Source organism: Schistocerca cancellata, chromosome 10 (assembly GCF_023864275.1).
Source record: "Schistocerca cancellata isolate TAMUIC-IGC-003103 chromosome 10, iqSchCanc2.1, whole genome shotgun sequence".
NCBI lineage: Eukaryota > Metazoa > Arthropoda > Insecta > Orthoptera > Acrididae > Schistocerca > Schistocerca cancellata.
Window position 1 is genome coordinate 88332744 of NC_064635.1, and position 14019 is coordinate 88346762.

Here is a 14019-nt window from a genome sequence, read left to right on the forward strand (position 1 = left end):
TCAACAGTTGACGCTCGATATCGCTTTTTTGTTTTACGAGTACGATTAACTTCTAAATAATAATGTGTCATTCATCCTTTGTGCAAGTAAAAATTCTCTGTGGTCATCTAGAAAGATGAGAGAGGAAATATCCATGTGTGGCTCAAGTCAATACCAATTGACTTATAATTACAAGTGATAGAAATTTTCTGAAATTGTTAAGAATGACAAGAAACTGTTGACTAAGGCAAATTGAATAGATAAGGAAGACACTGACAGAGATTAGCTTCATGATGATATAACATATGTTAATGTTCTATTTTTAACATTTAGAATGTTTAAACAACAATGTACCATTTATATTCAAAATTTTTAATACACAATTTTACAGTAAACTGATCAACGCAACTGTTCTGCTTAGTACATTGCGCATGTCCCCTACCTCCTCCCCCTTAATAAAATAACAGTGGAATAACGTAAAAATTTAGATTTGCCGTAGGTAACCCATATAGCGATGTTGTAGAAGTTGGCAACTCTATGTACCACCTGTGGTTTCATTTGTTTGTCAAAGATTTTAATTGATAATAGTTTAAATCGTTGTTCAAATGTCAGAAGTAACTCAGTTTTACAAATTCAAGGACATAAGCGCACGCATCGCTCCATTATATGCACTGTTCTGGCATGCATGCTACCGAATGACGCACTTTCTGCTTATCCCGTGGTGAGTTTTGTGAATAGAACCTTGGAGAAGTACTCTCTCTATCCACTGATGTGTGTCATTTACTGCACATCTTGTAGTTTTTGTGCAGTAACCTTCTGAAACTGTGGAGGTATTTATAAATAACGCTATATATATGGTATATCTATTACAAACAGTAAAGAGGGCAGGAAAAAAGGCAAATAATATGTATCTTAGGAGAGGATTTATAGCAGATGTGGCTGTCTTGCAGTGCCTGCAGATGGTGCTGGGAGGTGCGTCACTGCTGCTGCTGGCAGCCACCTGGCGGACAGTGGCAGAACTGCAGACATATGAGGTGGACTGGAACAACAGCAGTGAGGGCGCGCTCGCCAGCAACGATGTGCCCATCGTACAATGCCTGCGCAGGAGCAACAAGTACTGCAGCAGGGTCAGGTGCGCCGCACCACCAGAGGTCTGCCACTCGGGGATGATCGAGAAGTGTGGGTGCTGCAAAGTTTGCTTCGTCTTCCTGCGTGAGTACTGCACTACCCGTTCTTGTCATATTGTCACTGCAGTCAGGCCTGGTGGTCTAGTGGTAAAGCATGTGCCTGTACACTAAAAGATCGTGGGATTGAATTCTGGGCAAGCCACTTATTATTTCACTCGGCTTTCAACCTAGCCTCCACCTCAGTGTGATGTTACAATGTGCCAGCAATAACACGTGGTTCACACTCCATATCAAACTTTAAGTCCTCTACCACAATAGAATTATTGGGGAAGTCAAGTCATCGAAATGACCTTCAGTTAAAAGACTTGCACCAGCTGGCTAAACAATGGTCCTGAAGAACTTCCGTTTTTTCATCGCAAGTATGTGACAAGTCAATAGTGGGTCACTGCAGTTTCTGGGTAGAAAAGTGCTGACATCAGCATCAGCACTTTCTCATCTGCAGTGTCATATTACAGCAGAGACAATACTGTGCATGCCACAATTCACTGATATCAGCATCAGCGTATTATTATCTTCAAGGCCATTCCAGGAATCATGCCATCAGTGTCAGTGCATATGGCTAGGTGCCAGGGCCACAGAAAGAGGCGGGTGGGCCCACTCTGAGCCGATGCCCCACCCCCACATCCCAGCAGCCACCATTAGCAGCCAATAATATTAATTTTTTAAAAATTTCCATATGTGTTGTCACGTGTTGTCCAGCACTAAATTGCTGTAGTTGCTGTATTCGTGCTTTTGTGGGAGTGAAAGTTACACAGTTAGAGCACAACTGCTATGACTGCTCTGTTCACACTTTTCATCGGAGTGAGGGGTGACTGTAGTTTGCACAAAGTGTGCATGCATGTACTGCTGAGTACTGATGCATGCCCTCAGACCCACTCTCGGTTGCCAGTTATACAGATTCTGTGGCATCATGCACTGCATGATGTTACAACTAATATGTATGAACAAATTCTTTTTTCGAATGATCTGACGATGTCATGCACCTGGCAACATAATTTTGTCATTCTCTTGTACATTGCTGGCATTGAACAAAGAAGAATTGGACAAGTTTGTTGCAAATATCCATCACAGAATGTACTCACAGCTTTCTATATCAAGAACGAAAGCTCATGGTAGTAGAGGAGCATAACACTGTAGACAGGAGGAATATTTTTCAACAAACAAGAGCTCTGCAGCAGAATGGCAAGAAGATGCATTATGTGATTAGGCCCACTGTCACATCAGATGTAGTAATCACATCCCAAATGTGTTCGATCAGGTTCAAATCTAGCTAGCTGCTGGGCCAGCACATCAAATGGAACTCGCCACTGTGTTCCTCGAACCAGTCCGCCACACTCCTGGCTTTGTGACATGGCACATTATCTTGTTGAAAAATGCCGTCAGGAAACTTGATATTTATGAAGAGGTGTACGTGGTCTGCAATCAGTGTATGATTCTCCTTGGCCATCATGGTATCTTAAGCATTCACTGGATCCGCTGATGCCCATGTGAAAGTTCTGCAGAGCATAATGTAGCCGCTGCCACCAGCTTGTCTCTGTCCTGCAGTACAGGTGTTAAGGAGCTGTTTCCCTGGAAGGCGACGGTTTAGCGACCTCCCATCACCATCACGAAGAAAGCATTGGGATTCATCAGACCATGCAACACTCTGCTACTGCGCCAGTGTCCAGTGCCGAGGGTCATGTGCTTATTTCAGTCGTAGTTGCCAGTGTCATGGTGTTAACATTGGCACATGCATGGGTCATCGGCTGCGGAGGCCCATCGTTAAGAATGCTCGGTGCACTGTGTATTCAGACACACTTGCGCAGCATCGATGTCTGACTTAGCTCCATGACAGTTCCTCGCCTGTCGTGTTTTACCAGTGTGCTCACCCTACGTCATCTGACATCTGTAATGAGGGGTCGCTGCCCAATCACATGACGTCTGGACGTGTTTTCACCTTGGTTTCGCCACATGTTGAAGACACTCACCACAGCAATTCTCGAACACGCGACAAGTCGTTTAGTTTCCGAAATGCTCACGCGGAGCCCCCAGGCCATCACAATCTGCCAGGGGTCAAACTCAGATGGATTGCACATCTTTCGCATTCTGTACACCGTTGGCACGCTCACTGATACTACATACGCCGCACGTGTGTCTGACTTGCAGTCATTCCTCGTCAGGTGACGCTGCTATCTATAGATAGACGCTTATATCTAAAGTAAGTTAGTAGTCATAAAGTTCTGTCTGATCGGTGTGTGTCAGTTGAATTTTGCTTCAATACGCACGTTCAGTGCAACATCTGGATTTAAAATGAACCAGAATAAATTACATGCAAATGCGATAGAAATTTAAACAAAGAAATATAAAAATATAATCGATGATATTGATTGAGAATTACTACTTTTATTCCAGATGACTCAGAGCTTGCAGAGGTTCTGTACAATAATAACTTTCAACAAAGTTGCAATATCTATCAATAAGAACTATGGCACCAAGGCTCTCTAAACATTTATACATTATACTTTTCACAATCAACTATTAAATAACACCATCATCTAACAAAAACATGTGTTGTGCAAACGCACACAACATAACCAAAAGAAAAACAAGGAGAGCAAGCACCAAATTGTGAAAGAAAGGGGAAGGTCTTTTCATGACTTTGATTTGAGGAAGGGAGAAGGCTTTTTATTACAATATATCACTTAAACTGCAGCACGACGTTTTGTTTATTCACACCCACAAGGTGACCAAAGACTGAGACAGAGATGTGACATTTCCAGACACAATGGTAGAGTCGGATACTCGAAAATAAATACAATTGTTATCTTTTATTGTGTTGTATGTATGATTTAACACACTTTGCAAGCACAGTAAAGCTTCAAATAAAATATTCCAGCGTCTAAACTGTTCGTATTACCTTTGAAATGCATATGGCTTGCATATTGGCACTACAGATAAAACTTTTAGGTCAAGCAGCACTTGTTTACAGTAAAACTGCCCAAGAAAGTTCGATAAGCATGCCACACTTAGAAGATCTATGGACCTCCAAAAATATATTACCTCTTCTAAATTGTATGTATTTATTAAAATACAGGTAGCTTACATTTTTATCATATTAAAAGATCTCTAGGAAAATAATATCAAAATGAGATAAATATCAAAACAAAATTTTATTATATGTAAGATTTCTCACATTCTGCAAACACAACAGAACTTCAAATTAAATATTCCTGCATCTAAATTGGTTGTGTTACTTATTAAAATAAATACAGCTTACTTATTAGCTGTATTTGAATAAATTATAGATTAGTAGTCAACAGTAGTTCGGTTTAAATATGTTGCATTAAATTAATCTACATACATAAAAATTAGTCACATATGAGCACTACGGCAGGGCTGTCTTGCAGCTTAAACTGCATCAATAATAACTTCAAATCCGAAAATCACCAAAAGTTCGAGACGCTGTGCAAGCTGATTAAATACTTCTGCACCCAATTTGTCTGCTTAGCTTATTAACATGCACACAACGTTAAATTGTCTAAAGCACTGCTGAAGATCTAACTTACAGCCCCCAGTGAGATAATACTATGTATGATCCATTAGCTAGTATCCATCTGGCGTTTGAATACTATTTAAGACGCAGTAACACCCAACACATGAAGCCTAATACCTAATGCATAATTCCTAATGGATAATCCATAATGCATAACAGCTAATGCCTAATGCATGACAGATAATGCCTAACGCCTAACGCCTATGGAAAAATCTCCTAACAGCTTATTAATGACATTTGTTAAGTTATAATCATAATCAGTGTTGGAGGGTTTTCACTGCCTGAGCAACTACAATCTATCACTAAATCTGCACCAAGGTAATGAGAGCATGAGAATCACGAGAAAGATGATGCTGACGTCACACTACAATCTACAGTTTGTAATTTTCAGGTATCTACATTATTTACAATCATCTTCTATGCAGTATAGACTTTAGGCCAATGTATTAGCCTTATCCAGAAGTATATGACCGTTAAAGTCCTCTGAAGATGAAGTGGTGGGAAGGAGATTAGCACCAGAATTTCTTATCTGCACCAGTTTCCAGGCATGCAGCATCATCTTTCTCTTACATATTTCCATGAAACATTATCTCGAAAACAACTGAGCTCTCATGCTACCTCCAGAAACATGGTGTCATGTTTGCACATCAATTTAATACTGCACTCGGATTGGCTGGAAAGAGGAGTGGGAGGAGCCTTAGGGTGGCAAAAAACATAACTGATCTAGTTTCCCCACATTGGATATCTGATTAACTGTTTAATTTTTAACACCTCACTGTGATTAGCCGGATATAAGGAGAGGAGGGTGAGGTGTAAAGCACAATTGAACTAGTACCCTCCTCCTCGATTTTTTGGATGAGTGAAGATAGTGTACGGGAAGAACGTTTTTTAACTTTCGACATTGGATTAGTTCCATCATACTGGATTCTTTTGGTTGGCTCTTTACTTTTTAAGGGGCAAGGAAGTGCAAATGGAGCGTAGCTTCCCACTGATGTCAATGATATCACTAGGTCAATGATTTGGTCATGTGATGCGAACAAAGTGAGGCAGATAGTTGGTAAACAATATGTACTAGGTTGCCCACTGCATTACTTCTCTAGAAAACAAGCTTCTATTAGTATCAGGAGACGCTCTTTAGGCTACAAGTGTGGGGATGTTTTCCAGTATGACGGGGCACCTGCTCATTCTAATAGTCATTCTAAACACAACATCCTTTGCAATACGCATAGGCAGAAATGGTCACGTTGTTTGCCACGAAGATGCCTAGACCTTCCTTCTTGAGATTTTTGACTATGGGGGTAGCTATATTGTGCAGCTCACGCAGAAGAAGTGAACAGAAGAGACAAATTGAACGTTCAGATTACGAATATAGCTGCTCTCGTAAAACAACGCCACAACTCATGGTATTGTCAAGAGAATTTGAAAGTGGATTGAAGGCAGAGGTGGAATTTGTGAAAATCAACTTTGAACTTAACCATTTTCCTTTCACAATCTCTGTATATATCTGCTTGGGTTCCATTCTAACAGCTGTATCTCCAACAGAAAATGGACACAGGTTACTTAGAGCGCTTTATTCGAATTAGTCTATACTATGAACTCCTAAAAAATTCACTATTACTCCTGAAACAATATGTACATCTGGTATGATTTTGTTAATGTGTGAGAGTACACTGAAGATCCAAAGAAACTGGTACACCTGCCTCATATCGTGTAGGGCCCAGCAAGCAAGCAGAATTGCCGCAACACGACGTGACGTGGACTCGAGTAATGTCTGAAGTAGTGCTGGAGGGAACTGACACCATCAATCCTGCAGGGCTGTCCATAAATCCGTAAGCGTACGAAGGGGGAGGGGGGGAGATCTGAACAGGACTTTGCAAGACATCCTAGGTATTCGCAATAACGGCCATGTCTGGGGAGTCTGATGGCCAGCGGAAGTGTTTAAACTCAGAAGAGTGTTCCTGTAGCCACTCTGTAGCCGTTCTGGACGTGTGGGGTGTCGCATTGTCCTGCAGGAATTGCCCCAGTCTGTTGGAATGCACGATGGACGTGAACAGACGCAGGTGATCAGACAGGATGATTACATACGTATCACCTGTCAGAGTAGTATCTAGGCGTATCAGGGGTCCCGTATTACTCATACTGCACATGCCCCTCACCATTACAGAGCCTCCACCAGCTTGAACAGTCCCCTGCTCACATGGATTCATGAGGTTTCATCCATACCTGTACACGTCCATCCGCTCGATACAATTTGGAACAAGACTTGTCCGACCAGGCAACATGTTTTCATTCATCAACAGCCCAATGTCGGTGTTGACGGGCCCAGGTAATGCATAAAGCTTTGTGTCGTGCAGTCATCAAGTATACAAGAGTGGGCCTTCAGATCTGAAAGCCCACATCGATGATGTTTCGTTGAATGGTTCGCACGCTGACACTTGTTGATGGCCCGGCATTGAAATCTGCAGCAATTTGCAGAAGTGTTGCACTTCCACCACGTTGAACGATTTTCTTCAGTTGTCGTTGGTCTTGTTCTTGCAGGGTCCTTTTCCGGCCGCAGCGATGTCGGAGATTTGATGTTTTACCGGAGTTCTGATGTTCACGGTACACTCGTGAAATGCTCATACTAGAAAATCCCCACTTCACCTCTACCTCGGCGATACTGTGTCCCATCGCTCGTTCGCCGATTATAACACCACGTTCAAACTCCCTTAAATCTTGATAACCTGCCATTGCAGCAGCAGGAACGGAGCTAACAACTGTGCCAGACACTTCTTGTCTTATACAGGCGTTGCCGCCCTCAGCGCCGTATTCTGCCTGTTTGCATATCTCTGTATTTGAATAGGCATGCCTATACCAGTTTCTTTGGCGCTTCAGTGCATATATTGAAAGACAGACGTTTAACACTGTAAATTTAGTATGAGCAAATAAAAATAATTGCTGTGTCTTGCTTTCACGCCAGTTAAGGTGACACCTGACACGCATTTTCCTTTGTCCTGTGCAGGGGAGCACGCAAGGTGTGACGCGTCACCACCTGAGAACACGCAGTGTGCCCCCGACCTCGTCTGCGGTCGCTCTGGCGTGTGTGAGCGCATTAATGCTGGCACCACTTACGGCGAGAGCCATTCTGCCAGGCCTTCTGAACAATCTAAGGACAAAGACAGCAGCAAGCCTAATGGGTATTCATCAAAGCAATACATCCCAGTCCCGTATTGACGCCGTGGGACAATTTAAACACAACGGTTAAGACAAGTTGTGACTCAGTATTAAAGTGCTGTATGGCACACTGTTACACTTCTAGACAATGATGTAATGTGTCCTCTGCTGTAAAAGCAATAATAAACATATTGAGATTACACTGTTGTAATTATTCACTCGAATTGTTTATCCTTTCCTGTGGTTTGAAAGTCTCAGCATGACATAATAAACTTAACTCCATACGAAAAGGCTTTGGCTCGTGATCTCTTACAGAAGCTCAATATTTAGCACGGACTTCAATGCGATATGCTTATAATAGATTCCAGAACGAATGTTCGTCTCGAAACCTAGCAGAAAATCCAAAGGGATACTGGTCGTATGAAAAGTGTGTTAGCGGCAACACACAATCAATGCCTTCTCTGCGCGATAACAATGAAAATACAATCGAAGACAGTGCTCCTAAACAAGAGTTACTGAACACAGCCTTCCTTAACCAAAGAAGACGAAGTAATCATTCCAGAATTCGAATGAAGAACAGCTGCCAACATGAGTAACTTAGAAGTAGATATCCTCGGAGTAATAAAGCAACTTAAATCACACGACTTCCGGTCCCGACTGTAAACCAGTTACGTTCCTTTCTGAGTATGCTGGTACAATAGCTCCATACTTAACGATCATATACAACCCTTCGCTCGACGAAATATCAGTGCCCAAAGACTGGAAAGTTGCACAGATCACATGAATACTCAAGAAAGGTAGTACGAGTAATCGACTAAATTACAGGTCTATATTATTAACGTCGATATTCAGCAGGGTTTTGGAACATATATTCTGTTCGAAAATTAGGAATTACCTCGAAGAGAACGATCTATTGACACAAAGACATCACGGATATAGAAAACGTCGTTCTTGTGAAACACAACTAGTTCTGTACACACACTAAATCTTGAGTGCTACTGGCAAGGGACTTCAGATTGATTCCGTTCTTCTAGTATTATGACACTGTGCCACACAAGCGGCTTGTAAGGAAATTGCGTGCTTATGGATTATCGTCTCAGTTATGTGACTACGATTCGTGATTTCCTGTCAGAGTGGTCACAGTTCGTAGTAACTGACGGAAAATCATCCACTGAAAAGGAAGTGATTTCTGGCGTTCCCCAAGGTAGTGTTATAGGCCCTCTGCTGTTTCTTTTGTATATAAACTATTAAGGAGACAATCTGAGCAGTCGACTAAGGTTGTTTCCAGATTATGCTGTCAATTATAGTAAAGTAAAGTCATCAGAAGACCGACAAATTGCAAAACGATTTAGAAAAAGATATCTGAATGGGGCGAAAATTGGCAGTTGACGCTAAGTAATGAAAAGTGTGAGGGCGTCCGCATGAGTACTAAAAGAAATCCGTTTAACTTCGGTTACAAGATAATAAAATCTAAAGGCCTCAAATTCAATTAAATACTTAGAAAATAACAATTACAAACAGCTTAAACTGAAAAGAACACATAGAGAATGTTGTGGGCAAGGCGAACTAATGACTCCGTTTCATTGGCAGAACACTTAGGAGATGCAACAAATGCACAAAAATACTGCCTACGCTAGGCTTGTCCATTAGCGTTTGGAGTCCTGCTGCGCGGTGTGGGATTTTTACAAGATAGGGTTAACGGAGTTTAGAGAAGGGCAGCACGTTTTGCATTATCGAGAAATAGGGAAAAGAGTGTCACGGACATGATACTGGATTTAGGGTGAACGCCATTAAAACATAGGCATTTCTCGTTGCGGCGGGATCTTTTCACGAAGTTTCAATCACCAAATTTATCCTCCGAATACGAATGTATTTTGCTGACGCCGATGTACATGGGGAGAAACAACCGTCATAATAAAATGAGGGAAATCCGAACTTGCACGGAAAGATTTGGGCGTTTTTTCCGCGCGGTGTTCGAGAGTCGAATAATAGAGAAATATTGTGAAGGTGGCTCAAAGAACCCTCTGCCAGGCACTTGAATGTGATTTGCGGAGTATCAATGTAGATGTAGATATAGATGTGAGGGCTAAACGGTACCCACCGACCGCCGTGTCGTCCTCACTGAGTGGCGTCACTAGATGCGTCTATGGAGGGGTGTGTTGTTAGCACTCCGCTCCTCAATCCGCTGCCCGTTTTCGTGACTGGAGCCACTGCTTCTCAATCAAGTAGGTCCTCATTGACCTCGCAATCACTGAGTGCACCCAGCTTGCCATCAGGGCACCCATCCAAGTGCTAGCCAAGCTTTGTGTCACTTAACTTCCGTGAGCTGACGGAAACCAGTGTTACTACTGCGGCGAGGCCTTTGGCTCTGTATGGTGTGAAATAGTTATTTTAATAACAACACGCTTAACTGCTCATTTAAGATGTTTCTCAACAAACTTTAACACTGTATTTTTTAACTTACCTAAATTTTCTAAACAATACACAGTCTACAGTACATATTTGATTGATGTGGCTGAAATAGGCATCTGGAAATCTACAATTTTTATTTTTTTATTTTTATATTATTTAATTTTTTTTTAATTTGTGGCAAGTTTCTATGGGACCAAACTGTTGAGGTCATCGGTCTCTAGGCTTACACACTGCTTAATCTAACTTAAACTAAGGAGAACAGACACATCCGTGCCCGAGAGAGGACTCGAACATCCGACGGGGGGAGCCGCGCGAACCGTGGCAAGGCGCCCGAGACCACGCCGCTCTACAGTTTTGATAATGTGCACCACCTGATACTGGTGACAGCTTTCCTACTCTGCGTATTTTAGATCTGAAGAAGTCCGTGCCACCAATAAAATATGTTGTTGTTGTGGTCTTCAGTTCTGAGACTGGTTTGATGCAACTCTCTATGCTACTCAATCCTGTGCAAGCTTCTTCATCTCCCAGTACCTACTGCAACCTACATCCTTCTGAATCTGCTAAGTGTATTCATCTCTTGGTCTCCCTCTACGATTTTTACCCTCCACTCTGCCCTCCAGTACTAAATTGGTGAGCTCTTGATGCCCTAGAAAATGTTCTATCAACCGATACCTTCTTCTAGTCAAGTTGTGACACAAACTCCTCTTCTCCCCAATTCTATTCAATACCTCCACATTAGTTATGTGATCTACCCATCTAACCTTCAGCATTCTTCTGTAGCACCACATTTCGAATGCTTCTATTCTCTTCCTGTCCAAACTATTTATCGTCCATATTTCACTCCATACAAACACTTTCAGAAACGACTTCCTGACACTTAAATCTATACTCGAGCATATTATCTATTTAGAAAATCGTAGTGCAATATCGTGTTTGGTGCACTGATAACGAATAGCACAAGAAAATTAAACATCATTCAACGGACTGAATGTGAAATGTGTAATGTTGCACAAATCGTACCTATCGATAGAAAATATATCACACAAGTGAAGAAGTACATAGACTGGTTCATGTGGAAAGGTATGTTGTGTTGGGCAACCGTGGATCAGCTGACGAAATATCTGAAAGAAGGCGGCCTGGCCTTATCAGATTGTGAGGTGAAGTGTGTAGCTCTTGTAGGGAATAACCTCTTAAATGCCCTCAAATTACCAGCATCTAAAGGTTGGACAGGGCAACGTGGCAGAAAATACAGGTGACAGAAGGATGTGACCTAGCGAGGTGGCGCAGTGGTCAGCTCACTGACCTCGCATTCGGGAGGACGACGGTTCAAACCCGCGTCCGGCCATCCTGATTTAGGTTTCCCCTGATTTCCGTAATTCGCTTCAGGTAAATGCTGGAATGTTTCCTTTGAAACAATACAGGCGACTTCCTTCCCTAATCCGATGGGAGCGGTGACCGCTCTGCTTGGTCCCCTCCCAAAAATCAGTCAATCAATCAGGAGGATGTCAGCAAACATGATCCAAGCCATGCCAGCCGCAACATATACTTTAGGGAAGATATTCAATTCTATACGATGAAGTAAATAATCGAAACAATTGGAGAAAAACTTCCACGTCCTGCAGCAAAACAAGAGAACACAAAGACCTAAACTGGAAGACAGTCGGGTCTAATTCTGCAGTAAAATCCATACGTTCAAGTTAATCCCAACAGCTGTGGGATGCAATAGAATAAATCTGACTCGTCATATGTACTGCCAGTACTGTGGATTGGTTGACACTGCCAACAACGAACACTACGGTTCTCCAGAATTACAAGTCTGTGGAAATGGATAAAATTTAAGTCAGCGATTGCTATCAGCGACTCTCTCGACGAAGTAATGTACATGGACGTCAAAGCATTTCCAGCGTTCAAGACAAGAACATTAGCATGGTTCATATAGTTTTTTATAAATACGTCTTCAAGGAGGGAGGAGAGTATAAAAACGACTTTGAACAACATATGATGAACGAAAAAGAAGAAATCCTCAACAATAAATGTGAAAGAAAAACGTTTTTACCACTTGTACATTTAGAAACATTGCAAACCACTTCTAATATCTATTGCTAAATAAATTCAACATTTTTCTGGAGAAAAAGATGAATAGTTGCCACAGTTTTGCACATCTCAAAGTGATCCTGTAGTATCTAAAATGCCAGGTTGCACCGTGTTTCGGTATTCTCATCAAACTGCAAGTCCACCTATATCTGGCTGACTAAGGTAGTTTAAAAGTCGAATGAAGGCACCCCCCCCCCCCCCCCCCAGTAGGACTGAGGCTAGTAGAACTCATTAACGTACAAAACAACGTTCGGATTGGTGACGGTTTTATCTTTAATACCGAACCATCGTTCCCCCTGGAGACACTGTTCCAACTGAGTGAAACAAATATATCTCTATTTTCAATGTGATGTTTCATGTCCCTGCGCTACATAATAAAACTTGCTTTATAAGTGATCTAATTTCCAAAATCAATTTTCACTCCACCGTGGATTGTGAGCCCATTTCTCACCCCAAATCTGTGTGCTGGATCAGGACTCGAACCTCTGACCTTTGCCTTTTGCAGGCAAGTGCTTTACTAATTCAGTCTTTCAAGGACGTGTACTGGTGTGACACCAGGTCGTGAGTCACCCTTGGCCAGGTCAGTTGGTAGGGGACCTTTTCTGCAAAAGTAAAACGTCCGAAGTTCGTGTCCCAGTTCCCAAGTCCGACACAGAGTTCTGATCTGCCAGGAGGATTCAATGTTCTTGTTCAGCAAAAAATGAAACATTGGACAGCCAAAACTGAAACATACCCAAATCCGTACTTCAGTTTCATAACTAAGTTAGTGACAAGTGTTTGTGAGACACTGCAATCCCCATGTATATATCTGCTTCACAGATGTGCTGTTTACAGAGTTAGTGGCGGCATGACTTGTAATTTTCACATGTCGGACGCTGCTGCTATGCGTTTATCTGTTTCCTTGTTGGAGGTATTCTCCGTTACTAACGATAATTTTATATAGGACTGATGTGGCCATAGTATAATTTCTGAACCGTGATCGGATGTGAAAGCTATAGTAGCACAAAGAGTCGCTGTTTAAAAGAAGTAGTTTTTTCGTTTTACAGTTTGGTACCATAGTTTAGAAACTTGCAAGAAACTTGCAAGAAGGATGTATCTCTTGCGCTGGGAAAATATTTCTTACATTGGAATATTAAGAGCGCTGCATTCCACGCGACTAATATGTCAGAAACTGGAGCGATCTAACATTATAGCCTGTTTTAAGTGTGGAACTTTGTAGCCTGAGGAGTGCATGTGTTTATGTTCTCTCTTACCAATACCATCTAGGTACTGATCCCAGACACTAGAACAATACTTTGAAATTGATAGTGTAGTTGATTTACGTAAAATGCTTCGAACTCCATCTGTCTGGAGCTCCATCATGCTTAAAAGTCACCAGTTTCTAGTTCTTCTTAACGGTCTGCTATTACATAACGACACTTTCAAATCTGTTACTGAGAGCTAAACTCCTCGACATGGGAGCATCTGGAGAAATCTTGTTCACTTGGATGGGCGAGGACTTAGCAAGCTCCATTCATTCACAAGACGTGGAATGTAGCGGTCTACTTCTGGTTGGCTGCAGATTAAATCGGTAATGGTGCTGCAGGGCGGGCTGGTCAAAGATAGTATGAGGAGGTCTTTCAGTTTCTAATTATATCCTAAGACTGCGAGAATGCTCTGTGA

At 42.0% G+C, this 14019-nt stretch overlaps 1 protein-coding gene across 1 annotated transcript; it reads left to right on the top strand.

Moving 5' to 3' along the window:
* Positions 1-870: 870 nt before the first annotated feature.
* On the top strand, positions 871-7999 carry LOC126106851 (uncharacterized). Its single transcript, XM_049913245.1, has 2 exons — positions 871-1191; positions 7700-7999. Exons 1-2 carry the CDS (start codon positions 885-887, stop codon positions 7909-7911), a joined length of 519 nt encoding a protein of 172 aa, XP_049769202.1. The 5' UTR covers positions 871-884; the 3' UTR covers positions 7912-7999.
* Positions 8000-14019: the final 6020 nt, after the last annotated feature.